The 27393-nt window shown below is 40.8% G+C and overlaps 1 protein-coding gene across 3 annotated transcripts; it reads left to right on the forward strand.

Moving 5' to 3' along the window:
* Positions 1 to 552: 552 nt before the first annotated feature.
* TKT (transketolase) lies at positions 553 to 26316 on the forward strand. Of its 3 annotated transcripts, XR_014229287.1 has the most exons (15): positions 553 to 758; positions 5730 to 5847; positions 7480 to 7593; positions 8256 to 8353; positions 10575 to 10766; positions 11605 to 11723; positions 13396 to 13589; positions 14222 to 14386; positions 15623 to 15779; positions 19199 to 19329; positions 20693 to 20776; positions 20960 to 21053; positions 22769 to 22891; positions 25117 to 25407; positions 26049 to 26095. XR_014229287.1 is itself a non-coding variant. In XM_082322565.1 (14 exons), the coding sequence occupies exons 1-14, from the start codon at positions 652 to 654 to the stop codon at positions 26234 to 26236; spliced, it is 1884 nt and encodes a 627-aa protein (XP_082178691.1). In that variant the 5' UTR covers positions 553 to 651; the 3' UTR covers positions 26237 to 26316. The 3 variants fall into 3 exon arrangements, 2 of the variants coding, with proteins under 2 accessions (XP_082178691.1, XP_082178692.1); XM_082322565.1 differs by lacking the exon at positions 25117 to 25407 and having other exon boundaries at positions 26049 to 26316; XM_082322566.1 differs by lacking the exon at positions 26049 to 26095 and having other exon boundaries at positions 25117 to 25638.
* The last annotated feature ends 1077 nt before the right edge of the window (positions 26317 to 27393 follow it).

Here is a 27393-nt window from a genome sequence, read left to right on the forward strand (position 1 = left end):
AAGTCAATCTTTTATGCAGAAGTCTCTGTATTTGTCAACTTTTTAAACGTATATTATAGAAATATGAATTATTTCTCGAAAGGAAGCCACACAGGCTAATTCTGTTACTATTTCTCCTGATTGCGTAGAAGAGCAAGGTTACTGTTAAGAGGCACTGGATGCAGTGATGTTCTTTTACAGACAGGAACAGGCTTGAGGTGGAAGCCCTCTGATACAGCTTTATCGAACAGGGTTTGAGTGGTGGAAAACCCAGAGTCAGGGTCCTTTCCCCCACGCCCGGCGGGTTCCAGCCCCCGGCCTCAGGGCCGCCCCCACTTACTGCCCAGGGGCGTGAGGGGCCGACACCGCCTCCCTCCCGCCGGCTGCCAGGCGCGGGAAGGAAATGGCGCCAACGGCGCCTGCGCGTGGCCACGGGCGGGCGCCCCGAGCCGCCTCCTGGCGCCGGCAGGGGGAGCCGGCGGCCCCGCCCCGCCCCTCGCGGCCGGGTCCGGCGCAGGCGGGACGCGCGGCGGCCGCCCCCTCGCGCTGCCTCTCCCCCTCTCCGCCCTCGCCGCGCGGCCCGGCTGAGGCGCGCTGCCCACACCCGCGCGGAGCGCCGCCGTCCCTGCCCAGCCCCAGGTGCCACCGCCGCGGCCCTCCTGCTTCGCCCCCATGGAGGACTACCACAAGCCCGACCAGCAGACCCTGCAGGCCCTGAAGGACACGGCCAACCGGCTCCGCATCAGCTCCATCAAGGCCACGACCGCGGCCGGCTCCGGGTGAGTGAGGCAGGCGGGCTGCGTCCCAGCCCTGGCCGCAGACAGGCTCGGGCATCCGTTCAGCGGCGAGGCCGAGGAGGGGCGGCGCTGGGAGGGGCTGTGCCGGGCTCCCTCAGCCCGTTACCCGGGGACACGGCGGTGCCTCCCGACGGCAGATTCCCCGCCTCGCTCTCCGTTTTCTGCCCGCTGTGCAGAACACACATGCTGGGGGCCCATCCGTGCCTCCCGCGGGAGGGCGGGACGGGTGAAGCGGCCCCGGAGGCGGGACGTGCGCTGCGCGGGGATGGGGAGCCCGAGCGCGGCGTGAGGGGGTCACGGCCCAATCCCCGGTCCCCCCGCCCCGAGCCCCCCGGCCTGTCGGGGGCTTCGCCCGAAGCTGCCTGATGTGGAGGTGCTACATCTGGAAATGGCGGCCGCGGGTGAGGTGTGGGGCTCCCGCCGCCAAAGGCGGCCCGGCCCGGGGGCGGCAGCCGCCCCGCCGCCGTCCACGTCGGTCGCCGGGGCCGGCGGGTGTTGTGACTGCGGGGAGAGGCCGGGAATGCTGAACTGGTGCAGGACTGAAAACCAAAGAATTTGTGCCTGAGGCGCAAGCGGTTTCTTTTTCATTTCGTGCCCATCAGTTGGAACTAATTCTGCACAGAATTTCAAGTGAGCCCAAGTGGGATTATCTGTGAAATGCCCGCGGTCTCAAATGGGCAGTTTATTCAGGCCTCTGGACAGGATTTAGTGTGGGCTCTGATGTGTGCAGATTCCACGGTTATCCTTCCTTTGATCGTGCTTTACCTATGGAAAAAAAATCTCTGCAAACAATCTGCTTTTGCTCATATAAAATTAAAACCATTTTTTCTGCTTGAATAATATATTTGAGTGCTTCCATATAGAGTGCTGGCTTTTTTTCTTTTTTTCTTTTTTTTTTTTTAATAACCCATCTTGTTACAATTTCTTCCTTTGAACCTCTTTGAAACTGGCTGTAGTGTTTAAAAAAATAAAAAGAAAAAAATTTGAAGGAATCCTTTGGATGCTGAGGTTTGTGTGGAGAAAGGTGGTGTGTAAAATATTTTAAAGCTGCTTCTTTGAACTGCCTTACACTTTCCACCCTGTGTCTGGCATCGGCTACCTCACATGGCTCTTTCCCAAGCATACAGAAACTGGACTTTACTCGTTCCTTTTGCATACAGCAAATGAAAACACTGCTTTGGTTCTTTCTGTAAAATGGAGTGTTGGGACACAGGGAACCTCTCAGCTAGCCACAGGAGGGGGTTTTTACAAAGCCATAGCTTGTTTGGTCCAGTCTGGAGAGAGAAGTACTGGATACCCAACAGCAAGAGCAGTCTCTTTTGATTCTTTATTTGTTTCAAAGCTACAATGTACTGACAGTATTTCACAAGCCTGTGTGAAATTGTAGGTAAGAAAAATTGTGCTAAATCTACTGAGTAGAGTTTGGGCTTCAGTCTTGAGCTTCTAGTGTGTATTTCAAGCAGGCCACAGAGATGTATGGTATCAGTTGTCTTATCTACAGGTAAAATTATTTCTCTATTTTGTCTGATGTGCTATTAAAGAATAAGGATCTTGCTGCAGCCTTTGCTTCTCTTCTGTGGTCCATGAAATTCAATAGTAAAAACATTTTCCCCATACTGGTGAAGAAACAGTAAAAGTAGTTTTACTCAAGCTTTTAATTCCTGGTTCATGTGTGCTACAATACTGAGTACTTCTTGTACAAGGCTTATTCTAGCGCTAGAGTTGTGTAGAGTCTGAAATTATTACATAACCTGGTAACAAGCAGATTATGAAAGATGGGCTCTGGAGGGAAGATTCTGTTGATAAGTCATATATTTTCTTAATTAATAAGATTTGGTTAACAAGATGATGCTGTATTAATGTGCCTAAAAGAAAATGACATTCACAGTCTGTTGCGGTCTTAGGCAAATCACATACATTTCTAAAACAGCTATACATTATGAGTGTGTTTTCCAAAACCTGAATGAGACAGCGAGCTTTGCTTAAATTGCTGGTATACGTTAAGAACATAGAAAGATGTTTGAATGCAAGTTAAATTTAAATAGAAGCTTACCGTTAATAAATAAAATTGTCATGCTTGCATTGACTTTGTTAAGGAAATTTGTGTTTGTTAAAGGTGTAGTTTGTAAAACTGAAGAAGATACTAGCAATAAAATCACTTCAAACAAAACAGGACCTGCATACTCCTTTCAAGGAAGTAATTTCTGTAAACTGTGGTATATATTGCAACACAAGTGGTTCCGTGGTAGATCTGACACACCAGTTCTTGCAGTCTTTACTTGTACTAACTTTTGTTAAAGAGAGTACACCCTTTGTCTGGACAAGAGCTAAAAGATCAGGTAGTCCAATCCTGAAGATGCTCAAACATATCACTTTGAGTACTTTACCAGCTGTAGTGGAAAAATTCAGTTAACTGGAAAAAAAATTTTTGCTTAGGTGGGGAAAAAATTTTGATTAAGTTAGTTCTAAAGATTGAACATACTTGCTTTTGGGCGTGGAAGAAGTTTTTCTTTTAGATAAGTAGTGCAGGCATTTTCATCAAAACTGGTAAAGTCTCTTTTGTAACTAATGATAAATTTCTGCACTTTTGAAACAGTGCCTGGCTTCTAGAATTAGATGGTTAAATTCTTAAAAGTGGAAGTTGCAAGAGTTTCTTGAGAGGCAGTTAAGTTTCATAACATGTGGTATGATCACTTGTTGCAGATTTTCTCCTTCAATTTTTTAGCTTTTGTCTTTCACTCAGTATTCCATTTTAACATTCCACGACTATTCTTCGTAGTTGAAATGTGTAGACATGTGTGGATGGAGCTAATATAAATTGATGCTGAGTAATAAAAAAAAACCCCACAAAACTACGTTGGAGTAATTATTTTACTCTTGATTTGTGTGGATCCAGGATTTCCATGTTCTAATGTACTTTGGTTTGGTTTCCTACTAAAGGGCTATATTTCAAAGTTAGGGCAGTTCTTGAAGCTGTCTGGCAGAGAAGCGTGTTAATTGGACCTCCCCTTGTATAAGTAATCCAAATAAGCTTTGCTAGGCTGAACAGGGAATTCTTTTAACAGAACTTATTAGAAAAGTATGAGCTAATAGACCAGTAGATGTAGTTAAGATGGCTATATTTAAAGAAAATTGTGTAGTTTATTTTATAATGATTTCTTGTATCCAATATGTAGTTAAATTTTGGGTAATTTCTGTTAGTAGGAAGTCGTTTAATTAACCTGTAGTTTTAACAAGATTTTTTTTTTCCAATTTTCAGGTAATTTATTTAATTTTTCTACCTTTTTTTTTTTTTTTTTTTTATTTCCACGTGCTACCATTTTAGGTTGTTTAAAACTTTTTTTACCAAGACCAGGAGTTCATAGAAGTATGGTTAAGTATAAAGTTAATAAAATTAAAGGAATGAAAGCTTTAAACAAGCATGTAAGGCTTATTGATTAACTCAAATACATAAATATTTACTAATATGTTTGAACCATGGTTTAAAGCTAATTCTTTTGGTTCCCTGTGTGTGAGTACTTACTAAGGGATGGACACTAACCGTAATTCATATTTTGCTAGTGTTTTGCATGTTTTTATTCTCTTATTACAGCACTGTTGGGGATGTTGGGAGGGAAGGTTTATTACTACCAGAAGAGAATATTCTGATTGAAGTTCTAGTGAAAGTGTTGCCTAATCCTAACATGCATGGTAGATGTACATGCGGGAAATGAAATGCGACACTTTCATAGTAAGTTTGTCCTGTTTTACAAGTAGGGTCAAATATTTCAAGAGTATCGTGTTAAAGATGCAAAATAAATGTTGGTAGAAGAGAAGGTAAGACGGGACTGCATAAGAACTACAGTGATCATTATTTAAATTACAGTAATGTAGATAGATAAAAGTAATTATATGCCCTTCTATTACACTTCAAATGAAATATATACCTTGTCTTGGAATAACTCAGTATTTGCCACTTGGGGATAACCTTTTTCATGTAACTTTTATGTTTGCTTGCTGGTACTATATGGCATAGTTGCTTCTGAAATGGGCCTGTGTATTTCTAAGGCAAGTTATAGTTGAAGTATTAATTTGCGCTGCTGTTGAAAATTGGTGCAGAAGTCGTCCCAGATAGTTCAATGGGAGAGCCTATCCCAGATACTTATAAATGTTTGCTAAACCAACTAGTTCAATATTTCAAACTGATATAGATGTAAATGTAGAAAATGTTGGTTCCTCTCTTAGCCAAAGATTAAGCAAATTAGTATTTTACAATGTGTATCTGGGTGTTTACTGGAGACAGTAAATTTCTGTGTCCAGTTTCAGTAGAAGATGAAATATGAGAATTGCATTATTTAATGCCCTCTTTAGAAATCAGAAATCTAGTTCTGTCAGCTCTAACATGGTAAAATAAAATGGTACCTGTGTTATACAGTTCTGTAACATTTAGAACTTTCTGCAAAAGTTAATCTTGTGTTACCAATCCTTGCCTGTGCAACGGGGCCTGAACAAGTCATGGTGCCATGCTTTTAATTCCTTCACTCGGTGAGTGGCTAAAGTACTGTGGAAAGCTCTCTTTGTTTCCTCTGCATCAGTGTGAATTTCTGCTGTCAGATAAATCAGTAGAGTGTGATTTCATGCACAGGGTCATACTGCTTCCTGTGCTTCACAATCACCGATTAGGGTGGTATTCCTTGGCATGAAGAAGAACAGAGAGCTCTAAAAGAGATATCCTTGAGCTGTCACCAGGGTCTATCTTTTAACATCCACTTCAACTAGATAAGAAGGCTCCCTTTGTCTCAAAGTACAACTAATTGGCATTGGGGTAATGGTTGATGGGATGTGTTATCAAAAACACTTAAGACTATATTTTAATACTGAGGAGTAGAGGACTGGTAAAGTGATGTTTTAAAGATACGGTCCTGAGCAAACAATAATGAGAAGTGGTAATCTTGGGTCTGTCTTTACTTTTAGCCACCCTACATCATGTTGCAGTGCAGCAGAGATTATGTCTGTGCTGTTTTTCCATACCATGAGGTACAAAGTGCAAGATCCCAGAAATGCCAGCAACGACCGGTTTGTTCTTTCAAAGGTAAAATAATAACTGTTATGCTGTACTGTTGCAGTCTGCTAGTAAAGAGCTGTCTGTCTGTCTGTCTGTAAATCATGGAATTCTATGATTCTATGAAATTAAATTGACTTGTCTTCCTTGACTTATGCTTATTTATGCTTGCATCTACACAGAAGTCTATTGGAAATATTTGAGAGCTTGGAATTTGTCTACTTCAGAAAGACAAAAGCTGGTTGGGTTAAGCTGTAGCATAACTCAAAAATAATTTAAAGTGTCTGTATAATGTGTCTTGATAAGTCTTAACTTCACTATGTTAAGTTGTTCTACTATTAAATAATAAATGTTATTATATTGTCTATAAAATCTATCAAGAAATATTAACATCTTTTTTATTTTGGCTTAACCAGTTTTCTAACGAGTAAGTCACAGTTAGCTTTTGTGCTCTACTTGTTAAATGCAGCCATGCTGTTATGCCTGCAGTCGCATCAGAATGTGCACTAATTACTGTCAGCTTTTCAGGGAGCATTATATGAAATAGTTATGGTGGGTTAGTGAGTAGTTTGCATTCCTGCTGTGCTAATATGATAGTAAGGTCAATACTACTTCTGAAGGCACTGTGGTTCAGAGAACACATAAAACCACAATCTGGACTGGCCATTAGCATTTCTATCCCCTTTTGCATTGTGCCCTTGCAAATCACAGGGACATTTTGATCATATGACATAAAGACAGTTGAGGGGCCTTCAGAAAACATAATGATGTAAAAAATGGCAGACGAAGTACTCCAGTGAGGCAGGTTCCATCTTTGAGTCAGAGTTCCTCACATGGTGGCTTACAATAGTGCTGCATAGCTGATGGTTTATATCCTTGCATTGGATATAATAACTGTTGCCACTTCTGATTGCTTTCTGAAAAAGTAATTGAATGAGAAGCAAACAGGTAATGCTGAAGAGGTAAAGCAACAAGAGAGCGCTGCTTCTTCATGTTTGCTTTACCTCTCTCTAATTAATGAGGGTTTCTGCCTAGAGTTGCTAAATGGCTTCAAACCTCTGCATGCTTTTTTGACTCCTAATGGGTGGAAGATGACTACTACTTTGCAGTTGTCCAGTTGGACCTTGCTGCAAGGATCTGAGTGTATAAAGCTTAAAATTTTGCCTGTTGGCACTCACTGCATCTTACCTTGAATACATATGTATTGAAGAAGTTCTAATGGGATAACACTTGCTCATCCATGCGGTTACTGGTTTAGTGACCAGTACTGTGTTCTTGAAACTGCTACCTAAGCAAATTGAATCACGGTTTTTTGTTTGGATACCAAACCTACTTTTTGGAATTGGACCTGCATGGCTGAGAGACACCTTCTTACTCTTCCACGTTGATTTCCTCGAGGGCATTGTAAATAGCCCTCAAGAGTGCTGCATTCTTTCTGTCTTAACTGTAGTCAGCTATCTGGGGTGCTCTAAGCAGTGGCAATGGGGGACTTGGAAACAAGCATCAGCGTGAATGTTGCATTGTAAAAGTGTTTTATAACTCAGTCCCTTTTTAGTTGACATAAGAACATGTTTCCAGGGTTTGTCAGCTTTGTAGAATTTTGCCTTGATACTAAGATATTGTGAAACTTGTGCTTTGCTTAAAATTTATGTTTCTCTCTAGGGTCATGCAGCACCAATTTTATATTCTGTCTGGGCAGAGGCTGGCTTTCTACAAGAAGCAGAATTACTGAACTTGAGGAAAATTGATTCTGTCTTAGAAGGACACCCAGTACCAGTGAGTGCTCATAACCTTTGATATTAGATGGTGTTTTCTGTAAAACAAGAAGTGCATGTATTTTGCCGCAGTTCTTGGGTGCCAGCTACAGTACAGGAAAGATAAAGACTTACAAGAAGGATGATGATATTTATGGCTTCACAACTGAATCAGTGTCTGCATTTCAATGGGCATATAAAAATGACTTTATTGTTGTAGTAAAGTTCCTCTACAGTCCTGTATGTCAATGTTTTCCATTTTAAAAAGTTTTATATAAAGTTCTAGCATGGCTTTTCTCATCCTTTAAGAAGGTTTGAAGTATTTCAAGAGTTTATATCCAGTTTGGTCACCTCATTGGTCTTTCCATTCCCAGCCAGTTGTTTCAATTGATTCTTTTTTACAGAAAATTATCAATTCTTAACTGTTGCCATCCAAGGCATAGCTGAGAAATTCCTGGGCCATCGGTACCTTTCCGTCTCAGAAAGCCTAGTTAGCTTGTGACACTGATCATCAGGGTACATGCATTGCAGGAAAGAAGGGGAACAGGGCAAGATTTGGAGGGACTTGCACTATATTGTTACGGCTGAGAAGCTGAATTGATGTATGTTGAACCATCTTCTAGCGCTGGAATTTAGTTCCTCTGTTTCTTAACTATAAAATAATTGTTGTCTTTTTATTCTCAGAGACAAACGTTCACTGATGTGGCTACTGGATCCCTTGGTCAGGGTCTTGGTGCTGCATGTGGAATGGCATACACTGGTAAATTCTTTGACAGAGCCAGGTAATTCCATCTTCATATTTCATGATTATAGGCATTCAGTGGGAATATTTTGTGAAAAGAAATTATATTCTTATCTCAATCAGGAAAAAAACCCCTCCTTGTCCTGGTTGTGGCTGGGATAGAGTTAATTTTTTTTCCTAGTAGCTGGTATAGTGCTGTGTTTTGGATTTAGTATGAGCATAATGTTGATAACACACTAACCTTTTAGTTGTTGCTAAGTAGTGCTTACACTAGTCAAGGACTTTTCAGCTTCTCATGCCCTGCCAGTGAGAAGCTGGGAGGGGGCACAGCCAGAACATCTGACCCAAACTGGCCAAAGGGCTATTCCATACCAATGACGTCATGCTCAGTATATAAACTGGGGGGAGTTGGCTGGGGGGTGGACTGCTGCTCGGGAACTGGCTGGGCATCAGTCAGCAGGTGGTGAGCAATTGCATTGTGCATCACTTATTTTGTATATTCTTTTATCATCATTACTTCCCCCTCACCCCCTTCCTTTTCTATCCTATTAAACTGTCTTAATCTCAACCCACAAATTTTACTTCCCCTCCCCCATCCCCACCCCGATTCTCTCCCCTATCCCACTGTGGGGGGGCAGTGAGCAAACAGCTGTGTGGTGTTTAGCTGTCTGCCAGGTTAAACCACAACATCTTTTATTCTATTCTCCATTCCCAAATGTAATTTCAAATCCAGGTTTTACATGATAGATTACTAGCCTGATAATTACAAAGCCATTGCCAGTGAAACTACCAAGTATTTAAAGATTAGCCAGCACTAGTGCATATGTGTGTTCCTTTTATGACAGCATTGCAAGGTGATGTTCCTGAACAGAGAAGACAGTAAGTTGTTGGAGCAGTCTCTAACTTCCAGAAAGTAATTGATAGCCATTTTGAGACTGGTATGTGTCCCGTTAGAGGGAAGATGCAAACTAGAGATGCGTCTGTTCAAAGTCAGATGACAAATAATGGAGAACATGTATCTAGATAAGGAACTGTTATGGTCAGTAATAGCACCATTGAATCATAAAGCAGGGCTTCAAAATGTTATCAGAAAGGCACTCAACTCCATAGAGACAAAAATGACTGCTGCTGCCATTTGTTTTGTGGACAAGAAAAGTAGATGTCTAAAGGCAAATCTGTATGGGGAGGAAAATCGCCTGATGTAGTTGATATATTTTATGTGACAGTTCTAGTACATTCGAGCACAGGCTGCCCAGTTAATGTGTCCTACACTTCACTAGCTTGAAATCATTTCTGTGAAAGATGACTTGCTGATTTTAATTGAGTTTAGCAGATGCTACGTGTGGAAAAAAATCTAACCAGTGCTTACATGACAGAAGAAAAAGGTGGTCTTTCATGCAGTACTGGGGAGCAGCTTATGTGGAAGGAGTTCAGATTTAGGTAAAGGCAGGTGGGATTCAGATCAAAAGTCTGTTATAGCTTAATGTCTAGTAAAAAAAAATTGCTAACAGCCGTCTTGATTACTTTGTTTTAAAATTATATATGTGAAGGCTAATTTACTATTCTTTTTTAATTTTAATAGGTAATAGAGATTTATAAGGCTTTTTCATAAAAAAAAAAGAGTGGTAATAAAAGAAAAATACAGCAAATGAATTCTGTAGAGATCAGGCAGTACTCCTGCTAACTGAGTTTTGCCTAAATAAAAAGCTTCAGTGTTTGGAGAAGTAGTCTACAAAGTCACATCATGCTGGTTATCTTTTTCGTGAATTCTGAATTTAGTTATGCAACTTGCTTTAATCCATAGTTGAGTTCATCCCCAATTCATAGTTTCCTGAAATTAAATTATTGGTCGCCCTTCCAGAAAGTATATGGTAGGAATGAGGAAGCAGACAGGAACCGTTCGTGCATTGTTCGTGATCTTGCTGAGTCACAGTGACAGTGTTTAATGGGCCTGTTCATTCAAGCCTTGCAATAGGAGGCTTAAGACCTGATTTTTTTGAGACAAAGGTTTGCAAAGGAGTACAGTATTTCTCATCTTGATTTTTTTCATGTGTAACAGCTCAAAAGTGTTTTAATTTGTCTAAGGTTACATAAGGTTATCTGAGGTGAATGCATTGAGCAATGGGAGTTGAGTTTGGGATAGAAAAAGCAGTGAATTCTCATTATGAATTGTTGGAGAGGTTTTGCTTTTGATTTAATTGTGCTTACACATCAAACTTAATTTTTTTTTTTTTTTTTTTTTTTTTAATTTCTTCTTCTAGCTATCGAGTGTATTGTCTGCTTGGAGATGGAGAGTTATCTGAAGGCTCTGTTTGGGAGGCAATGGCCTTTGCTGGGCTTTACAAGCTTGATAATCTTGTTGCTATATTTGATGTTAACCGTCTTGGACAAAGTGACCCTGCCCCTCTGCAGCATCACGTTGAAATTTACCAGAAACGCTGTGAAGCCTTTGGGTATGTGATTGGAAGAAGTTCAGTGTAGTCTCCCGTTTGAAATTGTATGTTTTAGTCACTTTTCAGAATTTTTCAAATGAGTTTTCAGCTCTAAAGGATACCATCACCAAGAAAGATGGTCTTTCATAATGCCTGATATTGGTCGTCTTTATTGGTACAACAGCAATATTGAAAGTGGCAGAATTTTTTGTTTAGAGGAAAAATAAAAGGACTGCTTACTCAGATAAATTTGTTAGAGGATCTTAAAGCCATTTTTAGCACATTAAATACAGATTTTATAACTGTTTGTGTGACCAAATGTACCTTCATAGCGAGTGGATCAGAAAAAAGGGCATGGAAACCATTACTTGTAAGAGCATTCTTTGTGTGTTGGCCTTCGTTTAGTTTAGAAATATGTATTTCTATGTAGGTGTAAAAATCCATGATAAAAAGCTCTGTCAGACACAATAGCAGCCATGCAGATTATGATGGAACATTTTTATTATTTTAATCAACTTTCATTGTCAGTTTTTTAATTGATTTCTAGATGTTTGATTTGCTCTTGTGATTAAAAATGGCTATTACGTCTGAAGAAATGTAGGATAGCTTAGTTATCTGTGAGCTGTGAATTTTGCTAGTAGTTGTTAATCCTTCTGTGACTCATTTTGTGTTATAAAAATGGGGCGATGATATTTTATGATCTCAAATGAATGCTAGTTCATGTTTCTGGCATACTTTGGGTCTCTTAAAAAGACACTGCATTGGAATGAAGTTAGTATTCGTTATTGTTATTGCTAACTACCAGAGAGTGTCACATGCTAAAACCCTTTAGAAACAGTTGATCTGTTTGTGTTCTTAGCTGGCATGCTATCATCGTTGATGGACACAGTGTGGAGGAACTTTGCAAAGCCTTTGGCCAGGCCAAACATCAGCCAACAGCTATCATTGCAAAGACTTTTAAAGGCAAAGGCATATCAGGTAATAGAACATCTATTGCTTTGCATATACATGTGTCTATAATAATATGTACGTAGTGCTGCGATAAAGGTGCAATCATTAAAAAATTTAGAAGTTTAACATTTCATATATTAGAAAAAGGTTGGTGTCCTGTCAGCTTTTTAACTTGATCATGCTATCGTACACTCTGAAAACTCAGAATTTCACCCTATTGGTTTTTTCCTTTGTTGCCTTTTCGTATGGAGGACATTAGATTGATGCTTCATTGGAAGCAGGCAAAGATGTGGCTCTCAGTTCTTCAGGTTACTGAGCCAGGCGCACTTCCATGTTGACTGGGCTTTTACAGATCCCCAGTTGCAGAGTAGGATTTCCTCTGCTGTCAGCTGTACTTGAGTTTTTACTCTTTAAAAAGTCTTTTCTAGTCTGGAAGATGGATGGGGACAGAGGGAAACATTGGACCATATGACTTGGTCTTGAAAATTGCCTTAGCAAAAGAGGGCAACCTTCTTGGCTTGCTCTTTATCCCTAGACTCACAAAGACTACTCTGAGAAGGGAATAACTTTGTCACAGAAGCTCCCGGCTCCCTGTGTTGCAGATGACTGGGTCTGCTTCTTACCAGCCAGGCAGTATAAATGCATAGAAGACAAGGAGGGATGCTGCATTTCCAGTTTTGACAAAGCTGCGTGAGATGTGGCACGTAAGCTACCTGGTCATACTACAGGTTATTTCATATGATCTGATGTATAATTCATTGAGATACAGGATATGGTAGTCCATAGAAATTATTTCATAGGTTAGCAGCTGTTTGACTTCTGGAGTTCATGGTGCCTCTAAGATACTTTTGTAGTTTTCACGTGGTGTGAAACTTGCCTAAATTTCATTGTCTAGGGAACAGATGTGTACCTGCACATTTGAGCTATTGCATGCAGAAAGTCTTTCAAACTCTTTGTACTTCTCAACAGCATTAGTGCTAAGAAAATTGATTCTTGCAAGTGAGATGTGTGCTAGCTACTGAACATTGTATCCATAGAATGGAGTATGTGCATATTCAGTTTTTAGCAGCACTCTGTGAATTTGTCTTTCTGACCAGATAAATATTAATAACAGGAGTGAATATCTTCATTCCTTTTCATTGAGTAAGAAAGCAAAATTCATTATTCTAAAGGCAGTGCATCAGCCAGGGAGGTAATTTTGCTGTTAGTGCTGGGTGCACAAAGATAAGAGTCATCAGAAGCTATTAAAATAAAGCTGTAAAATGCCAGGTCTTGTTTGAACTCGGCAGCTTGGTTAACTGTTGTTTGAAACTTAGCTGAGTTTGTTTATTTAGGCCTAACTGTTGAAATTTCATGTTAATTGTTGACACTGATTTACTGTTTACTTCTTGCCACACTTATGGACCAGGTCTTTTAGGTGCCAATTTAAAAACAATTTCAGTAGAAGATGCTGGAATTCTGTCACTAGTTTGGAATATATGGAATTTGACTATTTCTCTTATGTATTTAAACATGACTGTCTTAATGCAATTTAGTACTATTTTAATTTTTTACAATGGGAATAATAAGGAAGTTCTTCTTTGGAAGACTATACCGGACTGTCATACTCCCCTGCACTTTTATCTAGGGAAAATCTGCAGCTAAAAACTTAAATAGTTTTTATATTTTTCTTATTTGTAATGTAATTTTAAATACACAGGTGTTGAAGATAAGGAAAGCTGGCATGGAAAGCCCCTTCCAAAAAACATGTCTGAACAAGTCATTCAGGAAATAGATGACAAAATCCAAAATAAGAAAAAGCTTTCTCCAGCCCTCCCGGAAGAAGATGCACCTGTAATAAATATTAGAAACATTAAGATGCCATCTCCACCAACTTACAAAGTGGGAGAAAAGGTACTCCCTTTCTTTTTCACTGTTTGTCACATATCTTTGAAGTGTGAGACTGTTTAGTGGATGGCAGGAAGTTTTGTGTTATCCCTTGCCACGATTTCAACTACCCACCTCTTCTTTGCTATTTTGGGTATCCTGGTAAACACCTACCTCTGTGGTGTGACACACAGACATTCAACTCACTGGGTGCTGAAAGGATATATTAAAATATAGAGACTCAAATCACTCTTCTTCATTCTGTGATCTTTATCAATTATCCAAACTATTTTATGTGTATTTAAAATTAAAAAAACTCCACGAGGTTCCGTCGATTTTGATGACTGGAAACGAAGGTTTTCAAAGTTTCCTATCTGGATTGTTAGGGAGTTGCTGATTTCAGCACAGATGTGTGTCCTGATGCTTCACTGTATTTTTCTTTTTTTTTTTTTTTTTGTTTACTCTTCTGTGTGTCACTGTTCTCATATGTACTTTTGATACTGCTAACATTTAAAATGTTTTTGGTTGTCTTTTGGTTTGTTTCTTTTTTAATTGTATGTGCATGCACTTCTGGGAAAACAAGAAAATGGAAAAAAAAACCAAAAAAACTTCTAGAAACAGAAAGTTGTAACAGTACTGCTATATTTTTCTCTTCCTAGTGGGCTACCCGCAAAGCTTATGGTGTTGCACTTGCAAAACTGGGCCATGCTAATGATCGAGTGATTGCTTTGGATGGAGACACAAAGAACTCCACCTTCTCAGAGCTTTTTAAGAAGGAACATCCCAGTCGCTACATTGAATGCTACATTGCTGAACAGAACATGGTAACTGGTCTCTTGGTTTTATGATATACTGGTATTACACAGCAGGATCAGAGACCATTCAGTCCGAGTCTTCACAGAGTGGGGTTTTAATATTTGCTTTTCATGGATATTTAATTTGAATTGCTCACTTCTTAGGGAAAAACTAGGCTATGGCAAAAGCTTACAAATATAATACAACAGGAGTGCTTCTGATCATTCTTTCCTAATCCCCCTCTTTTTTTCTTTTTATTTTTGTGGTCTTATTGTCTGCATTTCAGCAGAACACAAGGAGATGGCAACATGTAAACAACAGTAATACTTTCCACAGTGTGATTTGTAGAGATTTGACTCTGAAACGACTTTTTAGGTTTTTTTCTTCACAAGAAATAGAATGTCACAACATGACAATGAGTTCTATGCTAGACTGAGGTATAAAGATGAGGACAGAGACACAGTTAATAAATTTAGCCTGATGACCTTTGTACAGAAAGGACTAAAATAATTTGATAACTTATCTGTTTGACTGAGTCTTCAGTTGCCACCTGTATGGGTTCACTGAAGCAAACAAAATTAAAGACACAAATTCAGGCAGAAATTTGTTGTTGTCTTTAATAATTTATAACCAAAGAACACATGGACTGTTTCTTGGGGGAAAAAAAAAAAAAGGGCAGTTTCATGACCTTGAGTTAGGCATTTTGGATTTACATCAGCTTAGGAGAAATTTGCCATGAAGAGCAGACCAATTTCTGTGTAAAATAAATGTATGGGGTAATTGTAGCAATAAACAATTTAAGGACTTTGTTCTAATTTCCATCTTGCTGAAGAAGGGCCCTTTTACTAAATACCAGTCCAAATAACACAGGTAAATCCATTCCCACTTAGCAATGATAATTTTTGTCTGCTGGAGATAGTAAAACCATGTCCTTTGGACTGGAAGTGTAAGCCTTTGATCCAGGAAAAGAAAGAGGAAGATAACTCTTAAAACTCTTTGAATGGCTGTTAAAACCCTGTGAATGGCTGCTTGGAACAGATAAAGAAAAGAAGCTGCCAGTAAGGATCAACAGTAACAGTTAGCAGTTGAGGCAAGAAGCAGAGGAGATGCTGGGAGAGTGAGTTGCCCCCTTTCCTTTTGGGAAAGGCCAACAACTAGGAGCAGGACTGGACAGAGTTTTACAGTAGAAAGTCCCACAAACGGTGTCTTGGAAACAATCGATAAATGAGGAATTCACTGCTCTTGTACAATCTCCATCTTTTCAGGTGAGCATTGCAGTTGGTTGTGCCACTCGTGACAGAACTGTTGCTTTTGCCAGCACCTTTGCTACCTTCTTCACACGGGCGTTTGACCAGATCCGTATGGCTGCCATCTCTGAGAGTAACATCAATCTCTGTGGGTCACACTGTGGTGTTTCTATTGGTAAGGGAAGCCTCGGCTTATTTATCAGCAGTTCCCATCCATTTAATGATGAGTGTCTAGCAGTCAAACTGATAATGCTTTGTGGAGACAATCAGTAATATAGCTGTGATGGTATAACAGTGGCAGCATTTATAGGAAGAATTCATATTTGCAATTCACTTTTATCAGACACGTTGTATTTAGAAAGAATGAGAAAGACTTCAAGCCTTCATCAGCTCATCTGCTTTTTTCTCTTTTATCAGTTTGGCCTGATAAAAATAGGACTTTTCCTTACAAGCTTTTCTACTCTACAAGTATAGAATGATATAAAGGAATTGGATTGAAAGTGAGGAGCTTAGGTTACTTTCCATCTTTGCAGCTGACAACCTCTGTGATGAGAATAGTCGTGTGCTTACTGTACCTTTGTTTCCCAGTCCCTAAAATGAGAAACAAATGATACTTATTCTTGCACGGATGCTCTTGTCTACCAATCTGAAAAACAATACAAGGGATAAATATTTTTGTTTTATTATGCCTTTGAAGATCACCGATTTGAAATAATTGCTTCAACTTATCTCAGTATTTCTTACTACTGAAGCAATCAGTGTGTTGATTAAAAACCCCCGAAACCTCAAAGTACTAATGACACAGGAACTGTGAAGCTGTTGTGTAATTCAGGAAATTGGCAGTACCTTCTCTGGCCTTTGCTTCCTATCATAACTGTTTGGTACATGTCAGATCATATTGGGGTTTGGTTTTGGTTTGAGGGAGGAAGGGAGTTTTGTTTTTTTAATGAAATACATAGACATTACCCATGAAAACAGGAGCAGACTTGCATACCAAGAAGGAAAATGCCAGTAGACATTCATGCTTGAAAAACTACTAGGTATTTATAGGGGAAAAGAAAGAGAGGGAGAGCTGACAGGGGTAGTAAATTAAGGCGCTCTGCATACATCAGTTTTTCAGTTGATTTAATAGTTTTGGCTAGCAGTATGGTTTGGAGGAGGGTTGGGTTTTTTGTTTAAAGCAAAATAGTTCGTTTGACCTGTAATGTTGGTAAAGATTTAAAGATGCTTCATAAATGTTTGTGGTTTTATCCAGAACCTCAGGCTTAACTTGCAGTGGTATAAAGTATGCTTTAGGAGAGGAGACTGTAAGCAGAGTATATCAGATTATGGCTTGTGTATGTCATTAAGGGAGGGATTCTATTACAAGCCTCTTTTCTTTTTAGAATCAGTCTTCCCACCTCATCGTAGTCTAGTTCAATCCAGTTTAAGTCTTTTAGCAAGCAGCAAAGGGTGTTGGTGCAAAAGCCAATTAGCTTTGGTCTTTGCTCATTTAAGAAGATAAAACTTCTTTGGGTTACCTGAATTGTCTCCTAGAACTACACTTCCAAGTTTCAGTTTTCAGTGCTTGAAGTGTTCTGCTGGGAGCTGTGATTGTGAAGTGCATACTTAGATTTATAAAGTTGTTTGAGTTACAAATCTGATTCAGGCCTCGACTCTGATTTTCAAAAAAGAATTTGAACCCAAAGTTTTGCAACTAAGTTGTAAAAGAAAGTCATTCAGATAAATCTTTTAGCAGTTAGAAAATTCAATTTTAAATGGAAGGGTATGAATTAGGTGTAGTTCCTATTAGAACTTTAGGTCTGCATGGAATTCGGAATTGTAACTGGATCTGTGGTGAAAATTGAGGTTTAATGTATGCAGTTCTAGGTAGACCTGGGCTTCTGCTGCATTGAAATTTAGACCCGTTAAATTTATGAGAAATAACTATCACAACGACCTTCTGAACTTGTACTAAGTTCATGCCTAGACCAATAGTTGCTGATGGACCAAAACATCTAATGAAACATTAAATGTGTTTTCAAGGTCATAAGAGAATAATGGAAAAATCTGTATTTTCCAAACTGAATATATAAGGAAAGAAATCATAGTGTATATGTGCCAAAATAGAAATATCAGTTGTTTAGACAAGTTTTATATTCTAGATATTTGATATGCTTGTATTAAGCACTCACTTTTTTTATTAAGCTATAAATACAGGTTTTGCAGATGTACTTGAAAATTACTGTCTTTTGATCTGCGTTACTCTAAAACCTTGTAAATCAGGATTTTCCTAAAGATGCACTTGGGGCCGAACTCAATTTAGTGCTAGTCTGTAAATTGCTAGTATGAGCTGTGAACGCTGGTAATACTGGCACATTAGCAAAAGTAGGACAAGCATGAGTACTCTCTTTACCTTGGGTAAGATTCTGATTCAGGCACCTGTTAATTTGGTTCTTCATAATTTCACTTTTCTTCTATATATACATTGTGTGGGTGCATTTTAGGAAAGGAAAATGCCCACTGAGATCCCACTCATTCAGTCAGAGTGCATACAGATTTAGAAACTGTGACGTTGAGAATTTTTTTCATGGCATGAGTGAAAGCCAAGACACACTCTTTTCCTGGTCTGTGCTTACTTTATTAGTAATGTATAGTGGCAGACTTCAATGATTGATTTCTTTAACATGTTTAAAGTTCTTCAGAGTTTTGTGCTGCTCTTATGAAAATACTCTCCTCCTTCCTCGTGAGCTCGTCCTTCTTGAATAACAGGTAGTGGGTGCATGTGGGAAGGCTTATTGCCCTGCTTCTGCTCTGCAGGCTGTGACGTGACTGGATTCAGAACTCTTTGCATGGTTAGTTTGGAACAGTGCCATTCCCAAAGCACCATTACATAAGGTCACTGGGGGCGGGGGGTGTTGTGGTGGTTGTTTCTTTAACTATGGAAAATCATGGCATCCACCACATGTTCTGGCTAACGATTCTTTTTTATAAATCTGCAGTTTATGCCATAAGGCACTTGAGATGTTAAATTAACAACATGGATGCCCTATTGCTCTTTAAAAGGCTTTTTATAGTATTGAAAAATACATACCCTTCATTTAATCTTGAAGTGAGCCTAAGAATTTGAGAGTAGTTGTACCAAGTGCACTCTCCATTTCTGATGGAACACATGCAATTCTCCTGTCACATTTCCAGCAGTTTAAATCTAGAAGAACACTATTGACAAGTACAAATTTTGCTTGTGTAGCCTCAGTACATGTAAATCTGAAGATGCTCAGATATCTTGTGACTCTCTCTCTTTATCTGTACCCTTCCTACTTCAGTTGTCTTCCTTCTGTGTTGTTTTATTGTTACACTTTATTTTCTATTTTTTTCTTTTTAACCCCAGTTCTCTTTCTTTTTAGTCTCTTTATCTTTATTTACTGTTTAGATGGTTCCAAGTTTAAGGAGAAGATGATTCTTTTCTCAAGCAGGTAGACTTGCATGTCCTGTGTGTGCCTGATTTTATACCTTTTTTTTTTTTTTCTGGTTTACATTGAACCTCACTGCTATATTGAGTGATTGTCAAAAATGTGCACTTACTCCTTTGTAACCCTGGTGTAATTCTTTTAGGTGAGGATGGGCCATCTCAGATGGGACTGGAGGATCTGTGCATGTTCCGGGCTGTTCCCAATGCCACTGTGTTTTATCCTAGCGATGCTGTAGCAACTGAAAAAGCAGTGGAAATAGCTGCCAACACCAAGGTTTGCATCACAGTATTTCTGAGCCAGAGAATATTTTTTTTTTTGGTACTTTAGTTGCTTCTGGCATGTTTCTTGCATGTCTCTACCCACATAAATTCTTTCAAAGGCTCCAGCGTGGCAGTGGGATGTTTTCTTTGCATGAAAAGGTTGCAGACATTCTGTCCAGGCTAGTGCAGAATGAACAGTCTGGAATGCTGTGGGCCAGATTTGAGGAGATGTAAATGATTACACAATGCTTACAGTTCGGGTCTAAATTGGCTCAGAAATAAGGGCAAGTGTAACTCTTGTTGGTCTTTAGCAAACTTACAGAAAGTACACTCCTAGTATGATATCTCTGGGGTTAAAATTGAAGCTGGATATGGAAAGATAAATTTATCTTGAGGATTTTGATCATCAAGAGGCTGTACATGAAAGCTCAGGAGTCAGGTCCTCTAGTAGTCTAAGGCAGTCTACATCTTTTGGAGATACTGAGAGCTGGTGCTTACGCTAGTTGGCAGTCTCACTGGTCATCTTTTGCTCCTCTGTTGCCAGTGATGGATTGCAGTTAAATTGGACTGTGGCTGAAGACGACTAAGACTTCCCATGTGGCTGTAACAGAATTTCTGATCTCTCTTACCTTTAGCTAATTTGACATAGTAATGGTCAAACGTCATTGGTAGCATTGGGTCAGATCATCTCCTTGATTGGTACTTGTTTTGGCTGCCATAGGAATTTACCTTGAGAAAGGAGCAAATAATCTGAAAAGTTTCAATCTTGCTAGTACAGCTTTTAAGTGAAGGAGTGTGGAAATTTGGTATGTGACAGATGTGATGAGCGGTTTGTGAACAAAAGATGGGGGGGAGGGAAAGGAGTGTAAGGTAGTGTGAGGGAGAGATTAGATTTAAGTACTGGTTTGTTACTTCTTTTGGAAGGGCATCTGAACGTTAGCTGATGGAAAGTCTTTTTCCTTGCTTTCAGCTGACCGTTTCTTCTTTTGCTTTAAAGTTGCTAGAGTAAAATTTGCACATGTATGGCAAAGTTCTAAGATTCTAATTAACTTGAGTAGGATTCTCCATTTCCACAAGAGAACAAAAGAGAAATAAAGATCTTGGAATCAGAAAGAAAATTATAAGTTATCAGCGTGCTCTAAGAGGAGGTTAACCGTATTATAATGTCTGAAACAACCAGCTATTGAAAAAGGGCTAATGGGAATTGGGGGGGGGGGGGAGAAAAGTTTACTCAGTAGAACCAGAGGTAACATAGAAGGGTGAAAACCAGACAAATAGAAAAAGTTGTTTTGCTTTATTTTTTCCCAGGGTTTACAAACTAGAATGTCAACACCTTTTTGGTTTTGTAACTTATAACATGTTTACTTCGGAAACAGGGCATTTGTTTCATAAGAACTAGTCGTCCTGAAAATCCTGTCATTTACAACAACAATGAGGACTTCCATATTGGACAGGCAAAGGTAAATATTGCCCAGATAAATAGAATCAGAAAAAGTATGCAAAGTTCCTCCTTCCTGTAAAAGACCCTTTCCCTCTAAAGCATTCCAATGCCAAAGATTTGATCTTTTTAATAAAATCTCCAGAAATGTTAGAAATATCAATAAGATTTATTGTTAAAAATACATGGAAACATTTTCTTGCAGGTGGTTCTGAAGAGTAAGGATGACCAAGTGACTGTGATTGGAGCAGGAGTCACTCTGCATGAGGCTCTGGCCGCAGCAGAGCAGCTGAGAAAAGGTGATCAGATTATGGTTTGTTTTTTTTACCTTTTTTATCATTTTACACAGCAAAGAAATCAGTACCACTCAGCCTAACTGCTCACCCTTTGTACTGCTAAATGTTAATTAAAATGTGAACAGACAGCTGGTCACCTGTTAAGCTGATACAGTGCAACATAGTATACATCTGCCGATCTTGCCTAATTGAGTAGGTTTTAGTTAGCTTAGCAGCAGTAGTAGCCATGAAAATTGCCAAACTGATCAGATCAAAGTCTCCTTAGAATTGCTAATCTGTCTGAAAGTGCCCTGCAGGCAGAATCTTAGAGGAGGTGTGCAAGAAGCAGGAGTGATCCTTCTCTGGCATATTGTGTGGGTGGGCTAGGGTACCAACACAGTAGAATTCAATCAGGCTGGGGCCAGTTAACAAAAATACAGCTTGCCAGCTGAGCCGCAGCAACTGTGTGTGCTCTTACACAATGCTGTTGATATGCAGTGCCTTTGCATAGATATGCTTTGCTGCTAACTTGGTTTTGTCTTTTTTTTTTGAATGAATGTATCAACTTTTAACTAGCGTGGGAGGCAATAATGCTATCATAGTGCTCAAATGCACTGACACCTCACAGCAAAGATAAAAATCCTTCAATGAAATAAGAAGAGAAAGAAACCATCAAAAATCCTTCTGTGAGTCAGTAGCCAACGTCCAGGAAGAGATTACAAATAGTAAGGGATAATACAATTAATGCTGCCTGTGGCTTATGGGTAGCTTTGTATGCTGTATCTAGGTGGACAGATATTTTCTCATGACATGGAGCCATCAAGCTTAGGACATTTTGAAAGTTGTATTTTCAGAACTATTGTTATTTTTCTGCATTTACCATGCTTTGCAATGCTCTGCTGATCTTGAAGTGCAAATAACCAGCTATGGAGAGATAATCCCTTAGTGTAGAGGCAGTGTCTAATACCTAAAATACATTGGTCGCTAAAGAGCCTTCAGTCACAAAACTGTCAACATAACATAGGGCTTCTTTATGTATGATAAGAGTTGACTCAGTGTTCAGCTAGCCAAGATCAGACAAAACCTCATGTAATTTGCTATTCGTTATAAACAATCGCCATTTGTACGTAGCTTCAACAAGCAGTCTGGTCCTGCTTTGTGGTGACAGGACAAATTCTGGTTTTGATGCCAACCTTAAGGGTGCCGTGATCAGGGCTGGGGCAGTTCAAACGGGCATACCTGATAGGTGGGCAGCCTGCAGTGAAGAATTCAGAATGCTTACAGACCGAATAAGCAGGAGGAAATTGTGCTTGGCTTGACAATAAAGTTAAAGGTAAAATAAAGTCTGGGGAAAAAAATGTGATTGACAGTCTGAATAAGAAGGATTTCCTGGTGACTAGATTCTGCTCCCACCTGTGGGAAGGCCAGTTAGATTACTGTTCTGCTGATGGGCACTCCTAGTGAGCTTGAGTCAGTTATCCAAGGCTTTTCTGCCTCAGGGGTTTTGTCTGTGGAATGAATGGATATTACTATCTCACAAGGTGCATGAGGAAAGAATACATACAAAAATTAGTGTTGGTTGGGTTCTGTGTTAGACAAGCCATAGGTACAGATACTTAGGAGTTAGTGTAGACAGTTTTCGTAATGGCTCTAAAAGATCGCAGGGGCTGCCTGTACCACTTTTATTGTCTTGCGTTCTCCAAATTCATGTTGCAAATCATTTCATTCTATTTCTGCAGAAAAAATCTTCATCCGTGTGATTGATCCCTTCACTATAAAGCCCCTGGATAAGAAGACAATACTTGAAAATGCAAGAGCGACCAAGGGCAGAATCATCACTGTTGAGGACCACTACCATGAAGGTGAGCTGGGTCCAGGAGGTCACAGCCCCCACACAGTTGTTCTGCAGGGATTGGAAGCTCAGTTTCTCCTAACATGTGAAAGAAGTATGGGGCCTGATGCTGTCGTTCAGTTAAAGCAAAAGAGAGGGTTTAGCCTTTTTCATTGCTCTTACGATTATAAGACAACACCGAGGGTTGAAAGTTTCCTAAGATATAATGGGTTAATCAGGGCTGCCTTTCTGATTAACTTGGGGTTGTGTGCCCTTCTGTATGCTTGGTCCAAGTGAAGTCTTAATTCATTTGTGCCCGGTGAAATTGTAAATTCCTGCTGCAGTGCAGTGATTCTGCACAGAATGGTCTCGGAATGGCTTTACAGCAGCTGCTCTGCAGTTTGTTAAATTGCAAGAGAGACCATTGCTGTGCAGATTTCTTAAGTTTTCCCTGTGTGCAAAAGCTTGATTCCAGGTTGCTTGAAATCAGATGGTTTTGGCAGTTTCCAGTCACTCCGGGATAAATTCCTCTCTCTTTCTTCTCCACTACTATAAAAGAGCAGATCAGGGTCTGTGAAGAGCCAGAGCACTTTACATCCTCACTGGACTCTTTTTTTGTTCCTTCATTTCACCTGCTTACATGCCATTTCAGAATCTGTTGCTGGTATGTGGTAGTGTTCTTAAGCAAGGGTAAAAAGTGCGTGATGAATGCAAGAAGGAATTTCTAAGATGATTGCCAAGTAAACCTGAGCATAAAATGCTTCTTGGGAGAAGCAGAATAGTCTCTATAAGACTCCCCCAGCTTCTGTGCCAGGATTTTATTTAGAATCATAGAATCATTTAGGTTGGAAAAGACCCTTAAGGTCATTGAGTCCAACCAACCGTTAACCTAACACTACCAAGTCCGCCACTAAACCATGTCTTTAAGCACCACATCTACACGGCTTTTAAATACCTTCAGGGATGGGGACTCAACCACTTCCCTGGGCAGCCTGTTCCAATGCTTGATAAACCTTTCAGTGAAGAAATTTTTCCTAATACCCAATCTAAACCTCCCCTGGTGCAACTTGAGGCTATTTCCTCTCGTCCTATCGCTTGTTGCTTGGGAGAAGAGATGAACACCCACCTTGTTCCAACCTCCTTTCAGGCAGTTGTGGAGAGCAATAAGGTCTCCCCTCAGCCTCCTCTTCTCCAGGCTAAACAACCCCAGTTCCCTCAGCCGCTCCTCATAAGACTTGTGCTCTAGACACTTCACCAACTTTGTTGCCCTTCTCTGGATGCGCTCCAGCACCTCCATGTCCTTCTTGTAGTGAGGGGCCCAAAACTGAACACAGTACTCGACGTACAGCCTCACCAGTGCCGAGTACAGGGGGATGATCGCTTCCCTGGTCCTGCTGGCCACATTATTTCTGATACAAGCCAGGATGCTATTGGCCCTCCTGGCCACCTGAGCACACTGCTGGCTCATATTCAGCTGGCTGTTGACCAGCACCCCCGGGTCCTTTTCTGCCAGGCAGCTCTCCAGCCACTCCTCCCCCAAGCCTGTAGCGTTGCATGGGGTTGTTGTGACCCAAGTGCAGGACCTGGCACTGAGCCTTGTGGAACCTCATACAACTGGCCTCAGCCCATCGATCCAGCCTGTCCAGGTCCCTCTGTAGGGCCTTCCTACCCTCCAGCAGATCAACACTTCCACCCAACTTGGTGTCGTCTGCAACCTTACTGAGGGTGCACTCGATCCCCTCATCCAGATCATTGATAAAGGTATTAAACAGAACTGTCCCCAGTACTGAGCCCTGGGGAACACCACTTGTGACTAGATGTCAGCTGAAGTTAACTCCATATTCTGCTGCTGCTTGCTCTCTGACATGCCTTGTGTGCACAGGCAAGCCCCTGAAAACCTGTGCAACCATGTCCCATGCAGGTGAGACCATATGCGAACAGAGAGCAGCTGTTGTGAATTGCATGTCAGGCTTGCTCCTGTTGGGGGGAGATGGAGAAATTAGCAGAGGGGCAGCTGTGAACTGTGGCATTAGTAGATATTTTAGATATCTGCTAATAGATATTAGTAGCTATTATGAGAATATTATCCTATTTTAAGGTGAAGCATCACTCTTGGCAGGTATCTGAAGTGATCTGGTATTACCATAAGTGCTGGTTATACCATATTTTTGTTCTGGACTGTGGATGGTGATAGCATCACTGAGCCTCATCATTTTCTAGCTTATCTTTCAACTCTGAACAAATATTTTATTGCAGATTTGCAAGATGGCAAAATCATCACACTCGGAGGTGATGAACATGCAATTTACACTGGCACAGCTTTCTCTCTGTGATGCAATCAAGGAAGGTCAAGTGTACATGCATCACAAGCCTGAATGCAATGCAAGCCCACATCAGGCTGATCTTACCAGTCCCATCCATGGAGGTGCCTCTGCCCGGAGGCTAAGTTTGACTCATTAAATCACACTATGCCCGGAGCTGTGAAAAGCCCTGCCTTCCTGGATACACCCTAACTGAAGCGCAGCGCCAAGGTGTCTCTCATACCAGGTCTCAGAGCACACGCTTTTGGCACTATTCCTGTGTTTTCTTCTTCCCTATTACTCCGGCTTCCAGTGTCTCTTCTGCTGCCACACAGTTGCCCGTTGCAGCCTTTGTCCCTGTGGCTGATCGTGATTCAGTCTGAGCTGAGCTCTAAGCAAAGGCTATGAATGTATTACATAACTCAAGAGAGGTGCCTAGCGGCACGTACAGGCGTTGTGAAAAGATGGAGCTCTTAAATGCTGTTGAGGTTAGTGAGAATTAAGACTTTCAGCACATTAAGTACGCTTGTAAATACTCCTCAGTCTAAATATATTTTTAAACCTGGCCGTCGGTGGCTGATGCTGAAGTGGTGAGGGCTTCCTGACAGTTCTGTGCCCTTTAGAGGGATGTGTTTCTTACTGCCAATTTGTACGTGCTTCAGAAATGTCAGGCTGGTTATCCTCAGAATGCCTTTGAAACAGGGAGTTGTTTCCATTTCACAAATGGGTAACTCAGACATATGTTGTGATTGGTGTTTCTCATAAGCATGTGAATTCAGGATTTAACTTGTGTGGACCTTTGAATCAGATAGATAGACGTGCAATCTATATGTTGCCTGTTGAAGCATACAGATGTATGTTGTGTTTGACTTTTTTTTTTTTTCATAGGTGGCATCGGAGAAGCGGTGTGCGCTGCAGTAGTGGGTGAGCCTGGTATCACAGTCAATCGCTTGGCTGTATCTCATGTACCACGCAGCGGGAAGCCAGCTGAGCTCCTGAAGATGTTTGGCATTGATAAAGATGCCATTGTGCAAGCTGTTAAGGTGGCAGTGTCCAAATCAAGAAACGCGGAGTAGTTTGAAGCATCTTGTGCTATGTTACAGAAACGCAGTGTTCAGAGAAGTACTGTAAGTTTAAGGCAGGCAAAGGTGCTTTATGTAGAGAGTTCTAATAAAAATACCTGCTTAAAAAAAACTTCTGTTTTGTAATCTGTTTTTTTCTCTGTGGGGTTTTGTGCAGTGGGGTAACATCTGAATGTTTTCAGTCATTGAAAAACCTTCAGGTTATTTAACAATCTGTGGGCAGCAGCGCTTTGCCTGCCTGCTGTATAGCAGGAGCTTTTTCTGCTTTGCAGCTAACCTTCCGTACTGTGAGCTCTGGCACGGGAGGGCTGGGTGTTCACTGAAGGTCTGAGTGGGCTGTGCTTCAGCAAGGAAACAGGCGCTGGGCATTGTAGCCTAGAGCAAATCGAGTAACTGCTGTTCAGTGTTTGGTCCAACTTACTGCTGAAGATTAAGATCCTGTCTTGAAGGGAGTTTGTTGCAAAAACAGAGTTCTTCCCTCACTACCAGAAGGGTTCGCTACCCCCTCTTCTGGACAGAAATGTTCGGCATTGGATAGTGAGAAGCAGGAACAAGGAGGAGGATGGCTTAGTGCCTTTGCTTCAGTTAGTCCTCTCTGCATTGCCCCCGAGCTGTTTAAAACCAAAGCCAAGAAGGAAGCACCCCATGTGCTGGATGATGTGGAAGAGGAAGGAGATGGACCAGGTCCTGGGGAACCAGTGGGAGGGGTGGAGGCCCAGCAGAGCTGTGGGAATGAGCGGTGAGCCACGGGCTCAGGAGGGACTTGCTGGGCTTGGAGGATGGTGGCTCAGGGAGCACAAGGTCATTTAAGGAAGTTGAAACCCTTCATAGGAACTTGTATCATATTTTTGAGTGCTTGGCCAGTGCTGCGGGAAGGTGATAGGTGAGACCAGAACAAGAGCGGTGCCGTGGGGCAAGGGGCAGGACTCGAGAAGGAGCATCTGAGAGAACAGCAGGAGATTCCCAGATACCCGAGGGGATGCAGTTGAACATGTAAGGTGCTTTTTTCTGTAGAATTGACTCTTTTCATGTGAGCTGCTTTAAGTTGGGTCAGCTGTTCATCTCACATGATGGGTACCACTGGGTGATTTTTAAATGTTTTGCTACTTTTAAATGTTTTGCTTCTTTTACCCTTAAGCACTTTCTGTTAA

The sequence above is a fragment of the Platalea leucorodia genome (assembly GCF_965183815.1).
Source record: "Platalea leucorodia genome assembly, chromosome: 9".
In the NCBI taxonomy this organism is placed as follows: Eukaryota; Metazoa; Chordata; class Aves; order Pelecaniformes; family Threskiornithidae; genus Platalea; species Platalea leucorodia.

Excerpts from the sequence above, each read along its gene's own strand:
- TKT (XM_082322565.1), top strand. The coding sequence starts at position 652 with ATGGAGGACTACCACAAGCCCGACCAGCAGACCCTGCAGGCCCTGAAG. Across the intron at positions 10,767-11,604 it reads AAACGCTGTGAAGCCTTTGG|CTGGCATGCTATCATCGTTG; the intron begins GTATGTGATTGG and ends TTGTGTTCTTAG. Across the intron at positions 20,777-20,959 it reads TCCATATTGGACAGGCAAAG|GTGGTTCTGAAGAGTAAGGA; the intron begins GTAAATATTGCC and ends ATTTTCTTGCAG.